The sequence below is a fragment of the Pelophylax lessonae genome, assembly GCF_965119305.1.
Source record: "Pelophylax lessonae genome assembly, chromosome: 6".
Classification (NCBI taxonomy): domain Eukaryota; kingdom Metazoa; phylum Chordata; class Amphibia; order Anura; family Ranidae; genus Pelophylax; species Pelophylax lessonae.
In genome coordinates this window covers 127390477-127412127 of record NC_138773.1, presented here as the reverse complement: position 1 = coordinate 127412127, position 21651 = coordinate 127390477, and the positions used below count along the sequence as shown (strand labels likewise).

General features: G+C 45.3%; 1 protein-coding gene across 1 annotated transcript in view; it reads left to right on the top strand.

Annotated features, from left to right (window-relative positions):
• The window catches only part of BMERB1 (bMERB domain containing 1), a 633071-nt gene extending 618085 nt beyond the window's left edge, over positions 1-14986 (top strand). Inside the window, exon 6 of the mRNA XM_082261009.1 lies at positions 14626-14986. Within this exon, the coding sequence (XP_082117135.1) occupies positions 14626-14738 (113 nt within the window). The 3' untranslated portion in view covers positions 14739-14986. The remainder of the gene's footprint in view (positions 1-14625) is intronic.
• The last annotated feature ends 6665 nt before the right edge of the window (positions 14987-21651 follow it).

Genomic DNA, 21651 nt, shown 5'->3' with positions numbered 1-21651 from the left:
CAGGTTAGAAAAGCAATGTCTGTCTGACATACAGTCTTTAAAGTTAAATATGAAGGAAAAAATGTTTTTTCTTTTTTAAATGCAGATTAAGCAAACACATATGCACTAAGGTTGCATGAAATGTGCAGCACCGCATGCCTAACAGACTGATAAAATGTTTTTGTTTCTCCCTTCTCCTTCTCACTTGGCTCAGGTCAGGGCATAAAGATCGTTCACTGCAGCCCCACACAATACAATCAATGTAGATCGCTGTCTAGTTAAACGCTTGCTGATTGGCTGCCTTGCACCTGTTGAAAGCACGCCATTAAAACCGCGCCAAAACATCAAATGACGTTACCGAACAACGGACAGTACCCGAACATACAGTGAAATGTCCAGGTTCGGGTCTGGGTACCGAATACCCAAAAGTCCGGTATGAACACGAACAATACAGTCCGGGTTCGCTCAACCCTAGTTGCTAGAGATTACAGCAGATCACTACTGTTCACTGATGGATTGCTACAGGTTATTGCACATCATTACCACTCACTGAGCAGTGGATCAATTTCAAATAATTCAGCAAGTAAGGTGGCACATTGATACACATAATACAGAAGAGGGTCAGAGACTGCAAATATACTACAGGAGAGCATCAGAGACTGCAGGCATACTAGAGGACACGGTCAGAGACTGCAGATATAGTACAAGAGACAGTCAGAGACTGCGGACATACTACAGGAGATGGTCAGAGACTGTGGACATACTATAGGAGACGGCCAGGTACTGCAGACATACTACAGGAGACAGTCAGTAGCTGCAGACATAATACAGGAGACAATCAGGGACTTCGGACATACTACAGGAGACAGTCAGAGAATGCGGATATGGTACAGGAGATGGTCCGAGACTGCGGACATAGTACAAGAGATGGTCAGAGACTGATGACATAGTACAGGAGGCGGTCAGAAAACTTTTAACAATGCACATCTTTACAGTTGAATAACACAGCTCAGGGCATTCTATGGGTGTAAGGGTATACATATATATACAATGCATTGCGGAACTTTTCGACCTTTTGCCACATTTCAGGCTTCAAACATAAAGATATAAAACTGTAATTTTTTGTGAAGAATCAACAAGTGGGACACAATCATGAAGTGGAACGAAATTTATTGGATATTTCAAACTTTTTTAACAAATAAAAAACTGAAAAATTTTGCGTGCAAAATTATTCAGCCCCCTTAAGTTAATACCTTGTAGCGCCACCTTTTGCTGGGATTACAGCTGTAAGTCGCTTGGGGTATGTCTCTATGAGTTTTGCACATCGAGAGACTGAAATTTTTGCCCATTCCTCCTTGCAAAACAGCTCGAGCTCAGTGAGGTTGGATGGAGAGCGTTTGTGAACAGCAGTTTTCAGTTCTTTCCACAGATTCTTGACTGGATTCAGGTCTGGACTTTGACCTGGCCATTCTAACACCTGGATATGTTTATATGTGAACCATTGTAGATTTTGCTTTATGTTTTGGATCATTGTCTTGTTGGAAGACAAATCTCCGTCCCAGTCTCAGGTCTTTTGAAGACTCCATCAGGTTTTCTTCCAGAATGGTCCTGTATTTGGCTCCATCCATCTTCCCATCAATTTTAACCATCTTCCCTGTCCCTGCTGAAGAAAAGCAGGCCCAAACCATGATGCTGCCACCACCATGTTTGACAGTGGGGATGGTGTGTTCAGGGTGATGAGCGGTGTTGCTTTTACGGCAAACATAACATTTTGCATTGTTGCCAAAAAAGTTTGATTTTGGTTTCATCTGACCAGAGCACCTTCTTCCACATGTTTGGTGTGTCTCCCAGGTGGCTTGTGGCAAACTTTAAACTACACTTTTTATGGATATCTTTAAGAAATGGCTTTCTTCTTACCACTCTTCCATAAAAGCCAGATTTGTGCAGTATACGACTGATTGTTGTCATATGGACAGAGTCTCCCACCTCAGCTGTAGATCTCTGCAGTTCATCCAGAGTGATCATGGGCCTCTTGGCTGCATCTCTGATCAGTCTTCTCCTTGTATGAGCTGAAAGTTTAGAGGGACGTCCAGGTCTTCGTAGATTTACAGAGGTCTGATACTCCTTCCATTTCAATATTATCGATTGCACAGTGCTCCTTGGGATGTTTAAAGCTTGGAAAATCTTTTTGTATCCAAACCCGGCTTTAAACTTCTCCACAACAGTATCTCGGACCTGCCTGGTATGTTCCTTGTTCTTCTTGATGCTCTCTGCGCTTTAAACAGAACTCTGAGACTATCACAGTGCAGGTGCATTTATACGGAGACTTGATTACACACAGGTGGATTCTATTTATCATCATTAGTCATTTAGATCAACATTGGATCATTCAGAGATCCTCACTGAACTTCTGGAGAGAGTTTGCTGCACTGAAAGTAAAGGGGCTGAATCATTTTGCATGCCCAATTTTTCCGTTTTTTATTTGTTAACAAAGTTTGAAATATGCAATAAATTTAATTCCACTTCATGATTGTGTCCCACTTGTTGATTCTTCACAAAAAATGACAGTTTTATATTTTTATGTTTGAAGCCTGAAATGTGGCAAAAGGTCGCAAAGTTCAAGGGGGCCGAATACTTTAGCAAGGCACTGTATATGCCAGCTGGGCTCAATATACACTTTCAGAGGTCCATGGGCATGGCTCCCGCTCTGATCTCACTTCAACTGCTCACTCCGGAGCATACAGGCTGCATGGGGCAGGGTCAGAGCATCAGTTGAGCTCCCGGCTCCGCCCCCTCTATACTGGCTGGGGAATGCAGAGGTCCGGGACGAGCCTCACACTCTGATCACTGCTCTCACTACAGCTAGTGATGGGAAGTTCAGATCTTTTTATGTGAATCTGTTCATTTCGAACTACTCATTGAAATGAACCGATTCATGAATCGATTCTTCGGTTCACTTGCTGAGTCTGCTGATAAGCAAGTGAACTGAAGCTCTGGATCTGACTCAACCTTATTAAATGATGTGAATCAGAAGAATGTGATTCACAGAAGGTTGGCAGATCCTTGTTAAGTGAAAAAAAATAAAATAAAAGCTAAAACCATCCCCCCGACCCCAATACCTGCATATGAACGGCATGCATGTGTACATAAACGATGATTGCTTCACACGTTAGGTGGTGCCACAAACAGAGTGAGAGCAATAATTCTAGAAATATAATTCATGGTTAATTCTAAACTGATGTCCTGTACAGGCTTTTCAAGTTGTCATCTATGTAGTATTTGACCCTTTCCTTTTGTGATCAGTATAATCAGAGTTGTAATCAATCGGATGATAGGGTTCTGTGTTAAAACTATTATAAAGTGTCTCATAAGGGTTTCTTTACAGTTTAATAAAAAAATAAAATAAAAAACTTGCTTTTTAAAACAAAGGGTGAAATAATTATGAGGATCTCCTCTCATCCAGACTCTGCGTCCCTGTTGTCTTTAAGGCACTGTTCACACCATGGCATTCTGGATCACGGGCAGAATCAGTGCGATTTTGGCCGAGAATCTGAATTGCTGCAAAACACAGGACACGCTTGCGATCCCTGTTACTTTCAATGGCACCCCGGTAGCAGCACAATATTGCCGCTATTGTCACCCAACAAATCACTGTAATCTCGCGCAAACAAAATCACGGGATGCCTTTTGCCCAAAAGAAGTTCCAGAATTTATTTTGGGCTAGAGGCGTCCCTCGTTTCTGTTTACGCGATTTTACAGTGATTTGTCGGGTGACAATCGCGGCAATATCACGTTGCAATTAGAGTGCCATTGAAAGAAAAGGGGATTACAACAGCATCCTGTGTTTTGTGGCGATTCCACCCCACAATCCGGAATGCCATGGTGTGAATGGAGCCTAAGGCTGTCTGTACCTTATCACTGCTGCTACCTGATCATTGATTTAGTGTATTGTTGTACTGGTAGTGAGTGACTACATAGTTACCTAGGTAGTCAGGTTGAAAAAAGACACAAGTTCATCTGGCTCAGCCGATAAAAAACAAAAACAGTAAAGAAAACCCAAACATACAATCCCATATCAACAATCCTATACCCACAGTTGATCCAGAGGAAGGCGAAAAACCCCAGCAAAGCATAAGCCAACTTGCTACAGCAGGGGAAAAAATTCCTTCCTGATCCCCCAAGAGGCAATCGGATATTCCCTGGATCAACTTTACCTATACTGTAAATATTAGTACCCATTTATATTATGTACACCTAGGAAAGAATCCAGGCGTTTTTTAAAGCATTCTAGTGAGCTAGCCAGAACCACCTCTGGACGGAGTCTATTCCACATTTTCACAGCTCTTACGGTGAATAAACCTTTCCATATTTGGAGACAAAATCTCTTTTCCTCTAGACATAAAGAGTGCCCCCCTATTCTCTGTGTTGACCTTACAGTGAATAACTCAACACCAAGTTCACTTTATGGACCACTTATGTATTTATACATGTTGATCATATCCCCCCTTAATCTCCTCTTCTAAAGAGAGAATAAATTCAGTTCCTCTAATCTTTGCTCATAACTGAGCTCCTCCATGCCATTCTTTCAGTGTACTGTGTTCTAACTGAGGCTCACGATTCTTTGACTCAGTAACTGTTCTGGAGACTAATATGATTCTTTGACTAAGTGTACTGGTGTACTTTAGACTCAGAACTGTTGTAAGTTTGTATCAAGTTCCTGATTGTCAGTGTGAGGTGAGCTGGCTTATTGGTTGCAGGGAGTGGGTGAGCTCTCTCCCTCTAGGATCATATTACCAGACCTGTCTCCTATTGAGTCAATAGTGAACTGTTTCAAATTAATCAGTTCAGTCTGATCAATCGCTTCATCCAGTTCACTGAAAAGAATAGATTCAAAAGAACGATTCGTTCATGAATTGGACATCACTAACTACAGCAGCTCAGTTCCAAGCATACAGGATGCATGGGGTGGGGTGTCAGGAGGTTGCCAGGAAACCAGACCACACTGGGTCTGGTCTTCAGGTAAAATAAAGCAGTTTATTGGAGAAAACAACAATAAACGCACAGCAAGAGTGAGGAAGTGTGAGCAGGAACAAGCCGGGGTCAAGTCCAGAAGCAGGTAGTCATCCAAGCCAGGGTCGAGTCCAGGAGCGGTCTACTGATGCTAGGTCCTCTGCCGATGTGGGATCGAGAGCCAGGAGAGTCGCCAGCCAAGCCAGGACTTACACAGTGGAACACGGAGAACAGAAAACTGCTAGCAGAGATGCACACGGAGGAACACGGAGAATAGAAGACTGCTAGCAGAGATGCACCTTGGAGCACAAACACAAGGGCAAGGACTGCAACCCATCAGGTGATATATATAGTCAGGTGTGCAGCATCATCACTGAGCGACACCAAGGCAGCAGGCAAGTGATGATGCAAACAGAGTTTTTAAGAGACAGCAGTCTGCACATGTCCAAGATGGCTGCCAACAGGAAGGCAAGGTAAGACAGCAAAACTGTTTCTGAGGAAAGTGAGCATGGAAAGTGCAGAGAAGGGCGTGATAATGAACATCAGTGGAGGGAACCCAGGAGTGCTTCTCAGGACCATAACCCTTCCAGTGCAACAGGTATTGAATCTGACCTCGGAAATGACAAGAATCCAAGATGCTGCTAGCCTCATACCTTATGATTGCCCATAGGAATGGCATGAGGGCAAGGAAGTGAAGAAGTATAGCGATTGCAAACCAGTGGCTTCAAAAGTGACACGTGAAAGACATTGGAGATACACATGCCAGGACCTGGAGACAAACTGGCTCTCACGGTCCGAGACAATTTTCTTAGGCAACCTGCGTAAGCAGAAAAACTTCCTGGCAAAAACAGAGGCAAGCTCCTGAGTGGTAGGCAGCCGCCTAAATGGAACACAGTGGCACATTTTGGAGATCCGGTCAACAACCATGAAGATAACCATGTAAACTCGAGACATGGGAAGTTCCACAATAAAATCCATGGCCAGGTGAGACCAGAGATGCTACCTATTGGGAACAGGATGCAGCAGGCCCAAGGGAAGGTGCCGCAAAGATTTGTTCTGGGCACAGACCGAACAATCAGCCACATACGAAGCAACATCAGTGCGGAGAGATGGCCACCAGAACTGATGGGAAATAGCCCAGGACATCTGGTTCTTACCAGGATGACCGTCAGTCTTGGGATTGTGGTACGTGCGCAACAATCTGATGCGCAACCCCTCAGGTACAAAACGTTTGCCAGCAGGTCTCTCTGTGGGAGCATCAGGTTGGGCATCCAAGATCTGTTCCCCAAGAGGAGAGGTTAAGTTGGTTCGACTGGCAGCCAGGATATGATCCGAAGGTATGACCAGTGTCAGCACGGAGTCCTCCCTGGACAACTCAGAACACTGGCAAGACAAGGCATCAGCTTTAACATTCTTGGAGCCGGGCAAATAGGACACCACATAGTTAAAAGGAGACAAGAATAAGGCCCATCTGGCCTGATGGGGTGTGAGCCCCTTGGTCTCCGAGAGATACGTCAGTTTCTTATGATCAGTGAGAGAGTAGGTAGTGTGATTCAATGGAGTCCGAGTAAAAATGGATTTTTGTAAAATCTTACCGTAAAATCCTTTTCTCTTAAGCTCATTGACAGACGCAGTCCTCGTTGATTAATAACAACTCGGGTTATACTGCCCTCTACAGGAGTGGGACTAGACAGGAAAGAAAACATTCTGGCCACACCCTAGGGGCAGTCCCAGAGGGTATATCCTCTCTCTCTCTGCTACAGCAAATCAGTTATGTCACAAAGCAGTGTTTAGAGAATTTAACCCAACCCAACTCAAAAAACAGAGGGACGGGTACTACGTCTGTCAATGAGCTTAAGAGAAAAGGATTTTACGGTAAGATTTTACAAAAATCCATTTTTCTCTGTCGCTCATTGACAGACGTAGTCCTCGTTGATTAATAACAACTCGGGACGTCCCAAAGCAGTACCACAAATGAGGGGTGGGAAAATGGAAATCAAAATCCAATCTAGAAGGCCCAACCGGTGCCAACTAGAAGTTTTAAAGGCTCATCAATCAAACGATGAGACTCAATTGAAATTCCAACGGAAAAAACCCTTGAGGTAGACCACCGGTCTCCTCAAATTGCGGCCTGCAAAACCTTGCGGCCAAATGAGGCATCCGCCGATGCCATCACATCAACTTTATAAAATTTTGTAAAGGTATGCACCGACGACCAGGTGGCCACCTTGCACACCTGGACCACTGACGCCTGATGGCGGTAGGCCCAGGAAGTACTGAGCGCTCGAGTGGAGTGCGCCTTAACAGGGAATGGAGGATTCCGACCCTTAATAGAATAAGCCTGTACCACCGTCTGTCTAATCCATTTGGAGATAGTTGCGGCAGATGCAGGCAACCCCTTTCTGGGGCCATCCGTGATCACAAAAAGTGAATCCGTCTAACGGAACGTTTCCGTAGCCTTCAGGTATACCCTGATTGCCCGAACCACATCCAAGGAATGCAACGCATATTCCCGAGGATGATTGGGCTGAGGACACAAGGAAGGTAGCACAATATCTTCATTCAGATGAAAGTCTGAAACCACCTTAGGAAGAAAGGATGGCTTTGGATGAAGAACTACCTTATCCCTATGAACCACTAGATATGGGGAATGGCATGATAATGCAGCCAGTTCTGACACCCTGCGTGCAGAAGTGATAGCCACCAAGAAGGCCACCTTCTGAGATAATGTAAGCAAGGGAATCTCCCTGATATTTTCAAAGGGAGGTTTCTGCAGAACCGACAAAACCAAATTAAGATCCCAAGGTGGTAAGGGCGCGCGGATTGGCGGAGCCAAGTGCCGCACCCCCTGGATGAAATTCCGCACCAAGGAATGAGTAGCCAAAGGCTTCTGAAAGAAGATTGCTAATGCTGAAACCTGACCCTTGATGGTGCTCAAGGATAGTTTCTGCTCAACCCCCTTTTGCAGAAAAGCCAAGATTCGGGTCACCGAATAGGTACGTGGGGGAAATCCCAAAGATTCACACCACGCAATGTAAGTCTTCCATGTGCGATAATAGACTTTGCTGGAAGTCGCTTTCCTTGCTTTAATTAGAGTAGGAATAACTGAAGCTGACAACCCTCTGCCCTTCAGTACCTGGGTCTCAATGGCCAGGCCATTAAAACCAGCGACTGTAAAGCATGATGGAAGATCGGTCCTTGAGACCGCAGATCCTCCCTGAGAGGAGGTCTCCAAGGAGCGTTCGCGACTAGCATGTCCAAGTCGGCCTGACCGGCCTGACGACCTCGAATTTCCAGGATAACTGGAGTTCCCTCTATCTCTATCCTGCAGAGAAGTCTCAGCAGCAACTTGAGAGGGGGGAAGACGTCTAGTAGCTGATACTGCCTTAGTAGGCCGTTCAGCGCGTCTGCTGCGTCCGCTAGAGGATCGCGGGCGCGCGTTACCAACCTCCGCGCCTTCCTGTTGAGCCGATATGCCAACAGATCCACCTCCGGGATGCTCTGATGAAGACACAGATGGTGAAATCCTTGGTGATCGACCTAAGTCATCACCCTGATCTTGTCTGACTGGATCCGAACCAGGCTGCCCTAGAGCTGCTTGGTCCAGGCAATCCGACAAAGTCTGATCGCTCTCTGTTCCCACACATTTATCAGAAACTTGATTCTTGTCAGGAGTGGTGATTTCTCCTGGTTGAGCATTAGAGACCGAAGTCACCAGACTAGAGGCTCCTTGGTCTGTTTGCTCAACCGGATCCGATTCCTGTAGGGAACTGAAATTAATCTTTGGAAAAGGTAAAGAAAATGATCTGTTCAGGGAACGGTAACTACCGCTCCCTGTAGCACCTAAATGTTGGAAGGGAAGAATTGCACCGGTAGCAGTGATCGACACTCGATCTTGTATCCTGATCATATGATCTCCTGAACCCCTTAGTCCGGGATTCAGGAAAGCCCTAGATCTGAACACCGGTGAAGACGTCCCCCCACCCCTAAGCCGGGTGGGGGCGCACCTTCAGGCTGTATTAGCCTTAACTTCAGGTTTGGCTGAGTCTGCCTTTTTTTTGCCCGACCAGCGCCTCTTGAACCCTCCTAGAGGGGCTTTGCCTTTCCCGCTCGCCCCAGCGGAGCAAACGAACCCTTTATGAGCGGCAAAGAAAGGTCCACGCTTGTTACGAGGTCCTTTAGCTTTAGCAGCCTGCGGCAGAAAAGTGCTCTTGCCCCCAGTGACATCCTTAATGATCTCATCTAGGGTGGCCCCAAATAGGCGATTCCCCTGAAAGGGGAGATTCGCCAAGGCTTTTTTGGAACCTAGATCCGCTGACCAGCACTTTAACCACAGCACACGTCTGAGGATTACCGCTGACATAGATGCATGCCCTAACAAGGGGGTGGCGTGCAGGGCTGCGTCACAGACGAACTACAGTCCTTGTATAATTTGTTCCATCAAATCAGATGCTGCCTGGGGGATACCTTTCCCCTTTAGGTCATGGCGTACCAATCTTGCCCATTCCGTTAATGTCTGTGAAACGAAACCAATGACAATCACTGGTCTAAAGGCTGACCCTATCAGGGAAAAAATAGTGCGGGACTCCGCTTCCATCTTCCGATCCACCGGATCCTTAAAGGACGGAGCGTCCTCCAACGGGATAACAGTGGCTTTATTCAGTCTGGAAATAGGTGGATCCACCACAGGGATTCCTCAAACAGATAGCGTCTAGCAATGCGCTTGGAAACAGTAAAGGTACTTTTTGAATGATCCCATTCCTCTTTAATTTTATTACCAAAACATTTGGGTAAGGGAAAAACCTTCGCCGTCTTGGTAGGTTTACTAGTACCAAAGGGAATTTCCATCTCAGTTGCTTCTGCCGGTAAAACCTCAAGTCTTAAGGTTTCCCGGACCGCCACAACTAGTGCGTCCACCAATGCTTCTTCTTGTGCTATGGCGGAGGCAGGAACGTCCTCCTCACTGTCTGAGGGAACTTTACCTGAGACAACAGCCCCTACAGAGGGACCTGCAGCTGCAACAACCATCTCAGAATCTGAATCTGAAGTATCAGATGACATAGGGGTAGGCGGGGGTCGCTTTCTTGACCCCCGTCTCTGACAGGCCGTCTCCACCCGAGACACCAAAGACTCCAAAACTGCTGTGAGTGCATCCATACTCTGTGAACTGGAGGGTCCTGCGGCCACCTCGAGGGAAACAGCTGGGGATACCTGTGTGGCAGGGTCCATGATTATTCCAGACACTTGCCGGAAAAAATTAATTAGCCAAAAAAAAAATAAAACTTTTTTTTTTCTTAGACCCCCAGCGCCACAGCGCCCCTCAGTGTTACCTGCTTAGGGACCCCTACAGAGCGAGAGAGAGAGAGACCCCAAGGCTCACCACTTGATGCACAGAGTTTCAATACAACTTGTTCCAGCACTGTCTATTACAGACAGGAAGTCTTTGGCTGGCTTTCCCGGGTAAAAGGAGGCGGCTCCGCCCCTTTGCACGCCTTCCGGCGCCTCCCCTTAGCTCCTCGAGGTTTTTTGGTCACCTCAAACATGGCCGCCCCCATGCTGGAGACACGAGGTTACGCCGGGAAAAAGGAGGCGGCTCCGCCCCTTTACACGCCTTCCGGAGCCTCCCCATAGCTCCTTGAGGTGTTTGGTCACCTCAAACATGGCCGCCCCCATGCTGGAGACACGAGGCTACGCCAATATGGCGGCCTCGTGCGATCTGCAAGAAAATGGCGGCGGCCTGTAAAGGATAGCAGCGGGTAGCAGTGGCCTGCGGGATGTTTATGTTCGGCCTGGCGGCCTGCGGGAGTATCTCGGCCCCACAACTTTCACCCTGACTGGTGATAAGCCTGGCCGGCGGTACAGGACCCTGGCGGGCCGCATGCGGTCCGTGGGCCGTCGGGAGGCAGCCTTCTGTCCTTCCGAAGTGACCCTTTGCTGGAGGAATGGCGATCTGGACTGCAGTGACTCAGGCATAGGCATCGGCCTGTGTACACCTCTGACAGGTAGGATACCTTTTACGTCAATAGTAATGCCCCTTATGTACTGCCACTGACTTCAGTCACCCTTATCAGTTTTGCAATGACCTTAGATAGTCAGCTCCCAAACCAAGCCTCCTGGTTTTTGTTCACAAAAATCACACTCAAATTGGGGGATCTGTGACCTGTTATAGGATAGAGGGGAGACCCATCCTACCATTCCAGAGAGGGGCCCGCGTCCACCACAAACCCGACAGGGGGGGAGGGGGAACATACTACTCACCATACCGGAACCAGGCGGGCGCCACTCCTGACAGAACCCCTCTCCACCGGGGTGGGGGGGCTGTCGACCAATATGGACGCCGTGACTCTGTTGGTCATTGGCGTTCAGGCGAGACGTTTAACTCGCAGGGTCAGTCCCCGTCCAGTGGGACTATGTCGCGGCCGACCCAGCGCGGAGCTATGGCCTGCACGCGCTCGTAGGCTGAACTGGGGTGACCACTGGATCTCAACATCCAGCCCGTCGCCCAGTTACAGCTTTCTTGCTTGAAGATCTCACAGGAACACTGGAAAAAAAAGCTGTCTAAAAAAAAATCTTTCTAAGAAAAATTCCTGCCAGGACCGAAGATCCTAGCAAGGCATCTAGGTCCTTACTAACTAGACAGAAAAAAAACTGATTTGCTGTAGCAGAGAGAGAGAGGATATACCCTCTGGGACTGCCCCTAGGGTGTGGCCAGAATGTTTTCTTTCCTGTCTAGTCCTACTCCTGTAGAGGGCAGTATAACCCGAGTTGTTATTAATCAACGAGGACTACGTCTGTCAATGAGCGACAGAGAAATCAAGATGTCGTCTAAATAGACTACCACGCATTGCTGCAACATATCACAAAAACATCATACGTTGGGATGTATGCTTTCCAAAATGGAGTCATTTTTATGAGTGTTTCCACTGTCTTGGTGCTCGAGGGTCTTCAAAAACTCACCATGCCTCTTAATACATTTGACTGCCTACTTTCCAAAAAGGGGTAATTTTGGGGGTATTTGTACTCTGTCCTGGTATTTTGGCATCTCAAGAACTGAGATAGGCAGTCAGAACAACAGGACTGATCAATTTTCAAATATCATACTATAGTTTGTGTAAATGGTATACTCGCGCCAAGGTGTAGAAAAAAATTAATTAATTAATTAATATGTTGGGAAGCAGCAAGTAATGAAGGTCACTATCTACTAAGAGATAATGATCTGGTAATTGTAAAAGAAATGGTAAATACTGCGCTACCCTATGTAAAGGGATTTACTTGTAATATATTTGTGTTCATGTGAATAAATAATTAAATAAATAAATAATGCTGTGCTGTAATTAATATGCTTACTGGAAACAATGTATATTAGCAAATATCAAAAACCTCTAAAGTGCACGTGCAAACATGTAAACAGTATTGGTGATCAACTTAATAAAGTGCTGGTGCTTAATTGGTATTCTTTTCCAGTAAAAAACTCATATCATATGTAATACATTAACAACATCAAAAAAAGGTTAATCCAAGCATGTGTCCAGTGAAGAAAAAGTCCATAAAAGTGAAAAATATACAAAATAAGGGAAGTGCAAAAAAGAAAGGTGCTCAGAAAGAGAGTCTCTTGTGATGAAATGGGGATCGTGCGAGCCTTGATTGCTAACACTCTGTGCCAAAGGTAAGGTAGCCCACTTACCAGACGATGTGGATTCTTATGGCGTATACCAATAAGAATCTAAAACGCTTAAACTGCTGCTCCTTTGATGTGGATGGACGGATGGGCGATCTCGTTATGGGTACGGATGTCGTGTCCCTCTCTGTGCATGAGACAGGGATCGCTAAAACTGGCAGCTTGGTTTATGCTAAAACATCAATCTACAGATTGCAGTCTAAAATGAGTTAACCACTTTACAACCGGAGGATTTTGCTGTCTTCCGTCCAGGCCACTTTTTGCGATTCGGCGCTGTGCGACTTCAACTGACAATTGCGCGGTCGTGCGACGCCGTACCCAAACGAAATTTACGTCCTTTTTTTCCCACAAACAGAGCTTTCTTTTGGTGGTATTTGATCACCTGTGCGATTTTTACTTTTTGCGCTATAAACAAAAAAAGAGCGTTTATTTTGAAAAAATAACAATATTTTTCACATTTTTTTATATGAAATTCCCCCCAAAAAAGATGTAAAAACCAATTTTTTTAAAAGTTTTTGGCCAATTTGTTTTATGCTACATATGTTTGGTAAAAAAAATCGCAATAAGCGTATTTTGATTGGTTTGCGCAAAAGTTATTGCGTTTACTAACAAAGGGAAAGATTTCTGTCATTTTTGGTGTTTTTTTTTTAACGCGTAATGGCGGCGATCTGCGATTTTTTTTGCGGGACTGCGACATTGCGGCGGACAGACCGGACCCCTGACTGACATTTTTGACACTTTTGGGGGTACCAGTGACATTACTGCAGTAATCAGTGCTATATATATGCACTGTTACTGTAAAAATGACACTGGCAGGGAAGGGGTTAATTTTATTGGAGAGGGAGGGGTTAATGTATGCCTGGTGCTTACTGACGTGTAGGGGGGGAGGTGACTGAGTGATTCATGGACAGATCGGATGTCCAGCTATGCTGAACAGTCCGATCTGTCACTCCCTGTCACTATGGAGATCCGCCCGCTGTGTTTACACACAGCGGGCGGATCTCCAGACTCGATCCCCGACGATCGGGTAAGAGCAGCGGCGATCGCCGCTGCTCCTCCCCTGGCCCGACTCCCGCTGTGAATGAAAACAGCGGGAGCGAGCCTCCGGCGGCGCGCAAGCGCCGCCCAGAAGGGGGAGTGTCCAGTCACGTTAATACTACGTGGCTGGACGATAACGAACCACTCTGCCGCAGTAGTATTACTGTGAGCGGTTGCAGAGTGGTTAAAGAGGCCACTCTATGGGCTTTTCTGAAAAGGTATTTCTACTCTCTTTCTCTCTTGCATTTTCACCCCTCTCCCTAAAGAAAACTAGGCAATTTGAAGGCATGAACAGTAGGACCTTTATTATGAGACAAATATCGTAATTTAGGGGGCTATTCACAAAGCCAGGAAGTAAAGCGAAATTACATGATGTGAAAATCTCCACATTGGTATAAAGATTTAGGTTTGCAACTACCTTTTTTAAAAAAACATATCATGACAGAAGTATAAAAGCTGCCATTTCTGGTCTTCTTTTAAAAATGCTAGTTGTCTAGTTTATTCTTACTTTTTATTTACAGACCCAGTAGAAACATTGTTTTATTGTGATGTGTCAAAAAAAGTGTTGAAATTAGTCAGCGACTCAAAGTTTGAAATACTTCAATAGGCCAGACAGGAAACTGGTGTTCTCAAACAGTAAATTCAGAAATGGTAGACTACATAATTTTCCAGTGACAAGAGTGCTTTGAATCTGAACACAGATGAATAATATAGGCTCTGTGGCTAATGAAATAAATGCATGGCACTGACTAGCTCTACCTACCACCACAAATCAGCCATATAATCTATGTTCAGGTTTGAAGGTTAGTTGGCAACCCTATAGGTGTATAACTATCATTTGAACTGGAAAAACATGTAAGCCATTTTCTTAACCCTTTCCAGTCAATTGATTTTAAATTATATTATTATTATTACTACAGGTGTGACTCCGGAGAAGAAAACTGAACTTCCTACAAGCAAAACTTCAATAACAAAAACAGGAATGGCCATCCTCAAAGATTGCTGTGGGACCACCCAGTGCAGCATCATGTAACGCACAGCCTCTATCTGGTTATCTGAATTCTTCTAGAAGTTGCTGGCTGGGTTCTTTAAGAGAGGGTTCAATGCATCTAGAATCCTGCTGTCAAGAACTGTAGATAATGCAGTAACACATTTACCAATAGTGTATAAATAGTGAATCCCTCTCTGTCGCATGGATCACTCAACAAGCATGTTTAAAGAGGAGCGTGTATGTACCAAGAGATATAAAGAAAGAAAAAAAAAAAAATATATATATATATATATATATATATATATATATATATATATATTATATATTTTATTACAGGACGGACAGCAAACAGTATTGATTTGTACAAGCCTGAGTGATGATTACTTAGTAAAAAATAGTAGTCTGTGTTGTCACCTCCTTTGAGATTTTAACATGCTGTGTATATAGTATGACTGAGTATAGCTATCAGATAAACAATGTAAAGCCCTAGAGAGTGAATTCCTATACAATGCAACAACATACAACAGTTCTGCCAGCCCTCCATGATTACCTTAAAGGTGAGAGGCACATGCCATACAGCTCAGTACAATCTAAAACAATACACAGCTGGATAAGAAACAATTTGACCTTTATTTTTTAAGACAAAACACAATGAGTTGAAACCAGTAAGAAATCATCTTTCACTGGCCTGAAACAAGCAACTCAAATGTGATTTCTGAATCAGGGTAGAGGGGGAAAGAAACCATGCCAATGCTCTTTGCACCGTGTTATTTATCACAGCCCTTTAAATTAACATTTCCTTGTTTGCTGCAATCTATATTGATTTGCAATTTCATAACACTTTTGCTTACAGGATTACATCTCATTTAAATCAGCCTAACAATTTTGATTTAGGTAGCCTCAGTTTTACAGAACTAAAAAAGCAAATGTGTACCAGTAGCAATATTAAAATCCTAGCAACACATTAACTTTGTTACATCACCATTTTGTCATTTTTAAGCTAATTTTATCACCAACTCTAAGGGTAGCCATACATGACGTGATGTTGTTGGTTATGTTCCTGACTTAAGCATAGTGTTCATCAATAAAGCAATCTAGGTCTTCCCTGGGGATCAATAACTTGCACTTGTCAGAGACACTTGCAATGTTTCCTAGTCATTCACAATGCACATCACAGCAGGAGTCAGGCTGGGTAGATGTGCAACTCTCCACGGGTCATGGTGACACTTGCATCCTCCCATGGCCATCCCAAGGGTTCAATGTGTAAAGACTATGAAGAAGTAAACATCAGTCAATTGAGAACCCTGTTTGCTCCTATCACACCAGAAAATTTTAAGTTGGAAGAGGGTTAATGAGGTGTTATGGGCCTTCATAGAGATGCATGTATTTTTTATGCGCGCAATCAAGTTATTGCAGCCCATTACTTTAAGGGGGGACTATAGTGTTTTTCCCTTTTACTTTCCTATTTAAAAATATAAATGTGATAAGCTTAATGTAAAGCATTTTATGAAGAGGTGTTCCATTTTTAAAATCTTTTGTTTTTGTGTATAGTATGTAAATATTTTACAATATGTTCAAGCACCAGTCATATCTGTCCATTAGATAGGCTAGCTCTGCTTCCTGCTTAGCACTGGAAATGATTGCTCTCCAATGCTCCTCCGTGTTTCTGATATGACCCTAAGAAAGTATAGGCTGCCATGTTGTAGTATGATTTATTGAAACAGATTTACCTGCTGAGTTATTAACCTAAAAAAAAAAATATTAAGTCATTAAAGTCAAAAATAAAATTCTGTATGCCTGTTCTGTATACTTGTTCCAGGGTCATGTAATCACTTAAGAAGTAAAGTCATAATTAACCCAAGATAACAGCTTGAAACCTAAATTAAAAGAACAAGGCAGCATTGGCAGCTCCCATATTTTTTACACTCACAGGTTACCTTTAGGCAGAAAATGACAATTACATTCCCTAAAATATACATGTGCACTTAAAGAGGATCCTCACCCTTATCTTGAATCTGTATTATAGTAGAAGTTCAAACTTTTTTTAATTTTGGGTAGAGTAAGGGGTACAGCCAATGCCAGTTTTTGTTTTGCCATCTGTGTCACACTGGGGAGATTTCCATCCACTTCCTGTCCCATAGCCAAAACAGGAAGTGAGAGGAAATCCCTCCAAATTAAAGGAATTCCTGTTTGCCACCAGAACTAGTGTTCTCATTGGAAGATGTCCTTACTATTCTTGTTCTGGAGCCAACAGGATTTTACTTTCACTTTTGATGAAAATGGTAAACAGAACAAATAGCGAAAATAAATATCCCTAATGAAGGCACAGACAGCAAAAAAAAAAAGAAAAAAAGATTGACATTGATTCCACTGTATCCAAAATTTAAATAAAAGTTTTGCCTTTAGTTATAGTTTAAACCCAAAGGCAAACATGTATTATATTAATTCTTGAATCTAATGGCCACATTAGTTTTAGTTTGTAGGCTTTCTGTGTAGCTATGAAGCCAGGGATAAATCACCTCACTCAACCGGGAAAAACAGTAATTGTAAGTAAATTGAAAGTAAAAAATGTTTGTTAACTAATGAATGTATAATTATTTCATACCAGCATGCAGAGCTGCAGGATATTGTTTTTTTTTTTTTGGGTGGAAAGGTCCACTCTAAGAACAAAAAACCTTTACAAAGCTTAAAAAGGGAAAATTCCCTATCAGATACTTACCGTAATTTTCCTTTCCTGATGGTCTCCATGGCAGCCTACATGTGGGTTAACCCCCGCCTCTACTCTAAGGGTATAGGACACCCCTCCCATAAATTTCAGCTCACAGGTACAGCCAGTGTTCCATATCTTAGCCGAATCCAAGACCAGAGGGTGGGAACTCCGGCTGCCATGGAGACCATCAGGAAAGGAAAATTACAGTAAGTATCTGATAGGGAATTTTCAGTTTTCCTGACAGTCTCCATGGCAGCCTACGTGTGGGAAATAGCTAGCCCATACCACACGGGTGGGAATTCTTAAACAAAGAAAATTTTAATTCATATTGTTAGCAGACAAAACAGTTAGACCAAAATTAACTGAAGATAAGGAGGCAGGCTCCACACAGTAGTGGGTCATAAAGGTGTTGACAGATGACCAAGAGGCCGCCCTACAGATTACTTCTGGAGCCACTTGACGTGGAGCCACCAAGGACGTTGAGATACCTCTTGTAGAATGGGCCGTCATCGCCTCTGGAGGAGCCAAACCCTCTGCTCTGTAGGCCTGTAGGCCTGTTGTATAGCCGCCACAATCCAAGCTGCGATGGTTCTGGACGAGGCACGCTTCCCTCTGTTTCTTCCCGAGAAGAGGACAAAAACATTGTCTGACTGTCTGAAAGGTGCTGTAGCCTGAAGGTAATATCTCAAGGTTTCACCCACATCCAAGGGATGGAGACTAGATTCATCGGAAGAGCGGAAGGTAGGGGGAACAATCTCCTGGTTCTCATGAAACACCGAGGTGACTTTCAGGTTTGAGTTCAGAAAAACAGAAAGAACACTGCGCAAGGAGAAGCAGCTAACACCTGAAACAATAGTACAAGTTCCAAATAGAAATATTCAAAGCAGTGTGGTGCAGCACTAAATCATGAATAAAAATATAAACCAAACATCTAACAAATCAATGAGGTAAGCAAGCATAAAAAGTCCATATATGAACACACAAAGTTCACAAAAAATGGTGATAGCTCGAACAGATGTCCAGAAAGGAAAAAGCTCCAGATAACAAAATGTTGGAGACGGGAGTGTGGATTTGCGGAGACCACCTCCCCTGGGCTACTTCTGTCAGAGTTGCTGGCGTCCGTCATAATGATGGTCCATGAGACTGGAGTCAGAGAATGGCAATTGAGCAAATTCTTGCGCTGAAGCCACCACAAAAGACTGATCCTCATGCTGGAGGAGATGTGAATACGTTGCTCTTGCTCCTCTGTGTTCCACTGCTGAAGAAAGCCTCTTTGAAAAGGCCGCATTCACCATAGAACCCATTTGACCATGGGAGCTGTGGACACCATCATGCCAATGATTTTGAGGCACTGAGAATCCCTCAGAAGGGAGGAGGAAAGAGCTGGAAGAATCCTTTCCCGAACCAACTAGATTTTCTCCAGAGGAAGGGAGATTGTACGCCTGACGGTGTCGAACTGAGCCCCTAGATAGACTAGGCGTTGAGTAGGCTCCAGCTGGCTTATCTGCAGATTCAACAGCCAGCCAAATTCTACGAGAGTCGCAATGAGTTGATCTCTGTGGGCTAGCAGTTGATCCCTGTCTTGAGACAACAGAAGGTCGTCGAGGTAACGGTGTAAACGTATTCCTCTTAACCTTATGAGGGCCACTACTGCCAGAAGGACCTTGGAAAACACTCTCGGAGATGTAGACAGGCCGAAAGGAAGACAGGTATATTGGGGGTGCCGCTCTTCGACTGCAAAACAGAGGTACCTGCGAAAGTTTTCTGCTACAGGCAAAGTAGCCGTCCTTGAGGTCTATCAAGGCTAACCAGTCGCCTGGTAGCACTGCCTGTTGAATAGTGGAAAGAGTCTCCATTTTTAACTTCTCGTTCTTTATGGACCTGTTTAAATAAGTGAGGCCTATGACGGGCCTCCAGGATCCGTTCTTCTTTTGCACTAGGAAGAGGGATGAATATACGCCCTGGAATTTTTCTTGATCGGGCACCGGAACCACTGCACCTTGAGACATCAAAGTGTCTACATAAGCGAGCAAGTCTCCTCTTTTCTCCTCTTGACAAGGTAAGCAAGTTGGAATAAACCTGGGAACAGGGTCCGCCAGGAAGGACCACGTGTGAACCGTGGAGACCGTTTTGACGGTCCAGAAATCTGAGATTGAGGCCGCCCAGACATGCAGAAAGAGAAGCAGATGTGCCCCCACCTGGAATGTCTGAGTGGGCCAATCTCAAAAAGACTTTGTGGCTTTCTGCCCAGAGGGAGCTGGGTTTCTAGATGATCTTTGGGAGGATGTCTGACCTCCTCTCCAATTCCTCCGAAAGTCCAGACCAGGCCTGTAAGAGCGAGCATCCTTCGAACGCTCTGTATACTGTTTCCTGGGTTAAGACTTCTTCTGGCCAAAAAGACATCTATCTTGGGGAAGGAAGCCTGATTTCCCCCTGGTGGCTCGCACTATGGCGCTGTCAAGTTTGTTCCCAAAGAGGAAAGATCCCTCGAAAGGAATTTTACATCAGGCCTGTTTGGAGGCTGGATCAGCAAGCCAGGGGCGCAGCCATAAGGCCCGCTTAGCCGTAACTGAGGAAAGCATGGTTCTGGATAGGAGACGAAGGATGTCGATGGATGCTTCTCCCAAAAAGACTGAAGCCACTGCCTCATCTGAGATGCCTCCTAGCTTAGTCTTGATGTCGGACACCCAAGTTTCCATGGCCTTGGACATGGCTGCTAGCGCCAGGACAGGTTTACAGGCTGCACCAGTCGTAACGTAAATCCTCTTCAGGTCCAGATCTATCTTTCTGTCCAATGGATCCTTAAAAGAGACTGCATCATCCAATGGCAATGGAACATGTTTTGCCAATCTTGTGACTGCGGCATCCACCAGAGGGGCTGACTCCAGATGAGTTACATCCTCTGACTTAAACGGATATAGCTTCGCCAGCTTGGAGGATAGGGAAGATTTGCTGTCCCCTTTACTCCATTCATTCGTGATGACGTCCTTCAGTTCTGCAAGGCATGGGAAATGAAGGCGCTCCTTACCCAGGTGCTTAAAGAATGCGTCATCTGGGGAGTCACGGGATCTTCCCATTTCAGGGCCTCTTTAATAGCCCTAATCAAAGACGAGACCAGAGCGAAGTCAAAGCCTCCTACAGCTCCATCCTCTTCGGAATCATTCTCAGATGACCTTCCGGAAGTAAAGCTCGGCTGAGAGGAGCCTTGATCTTCTGGGGCCTCAATGTGGGAGCTGGTCGTAGCTAGACCTTGTCCAGGAGTAGTGCCCCATTCTTTCAGGGACTGCTGCACCACCCGCTTCACCAGGGACTTTAACCTCTGGTCCTCAGTCTCCCTCTCACCTGCCGCGCGAGCGAAGCATGGCTCGCAAAGGGACTTGTCCTCCGGGACATGCGCCCCACATCCCCAACAGGCTCTCTGGGCCATATGGCTACTATGGCGGTGTGTGCGATGTCTGGAGGAGGAACTTGAGCATCTCCTCTGCAGCCTGCTCCACGATAGAGACTCACGGCACCTGGACATGGAAGATGAACTCCTTCTTGGCCTGGCACGGTCCCTTTCTTGATGAGTACCAGACCTGAAAGAGCTGGGAGGAAGAGAAAGATTAGGGTGACACGGGATTTAGCCGTGAACCAGAAGCCAGCACCCCGCCCCCCCCCTGAAAACACCAGCACCCACCTTATATGAGAGTGCTGGCCACAGGAGGGCAGTGACGCAGGATCCATGCTTCACGCAAAACCACACTGGTAAGGAAGGGTAACAGGGATCAGGGACAGAGCAGCACAATGAGTACTCCAACCCCCTCTACCTTCCTCCATCCCCCCCCCCCCTCCCACCGCCACCTCTTAAGCTACCGCCACCACCATCCAGTATACAGCATCCAGTAACCAGCAAGCATAATACCAGTCCCACATACCTGTAGCTTGAAAGAAAAAGGCACAGGGAAGCTGTCGCTATGCCCACAGTACTCCCCAAGAGACAGCTGACAGCTGTTTAAATTACCCGCCAGGATGACGTCATCGGTGACCCGGCCGCGATTGCAACTGCGCTTGCACGGACCAGGCCTCGATCCCGATTGCGGCGTACTGCACAAGACCAGGACCAAGCGCCGTCCATCTACTGTGCATGCGCCGGCAAAACCGAGTGGCGGGGAAGGAGGAAGGAGATGCCTGGAACGCAGAGAGCGTTCCAGCAGCCATTGTTCACAGTCTACTAGCCCCAGGGAAGTAAAGGAGAGACAAATA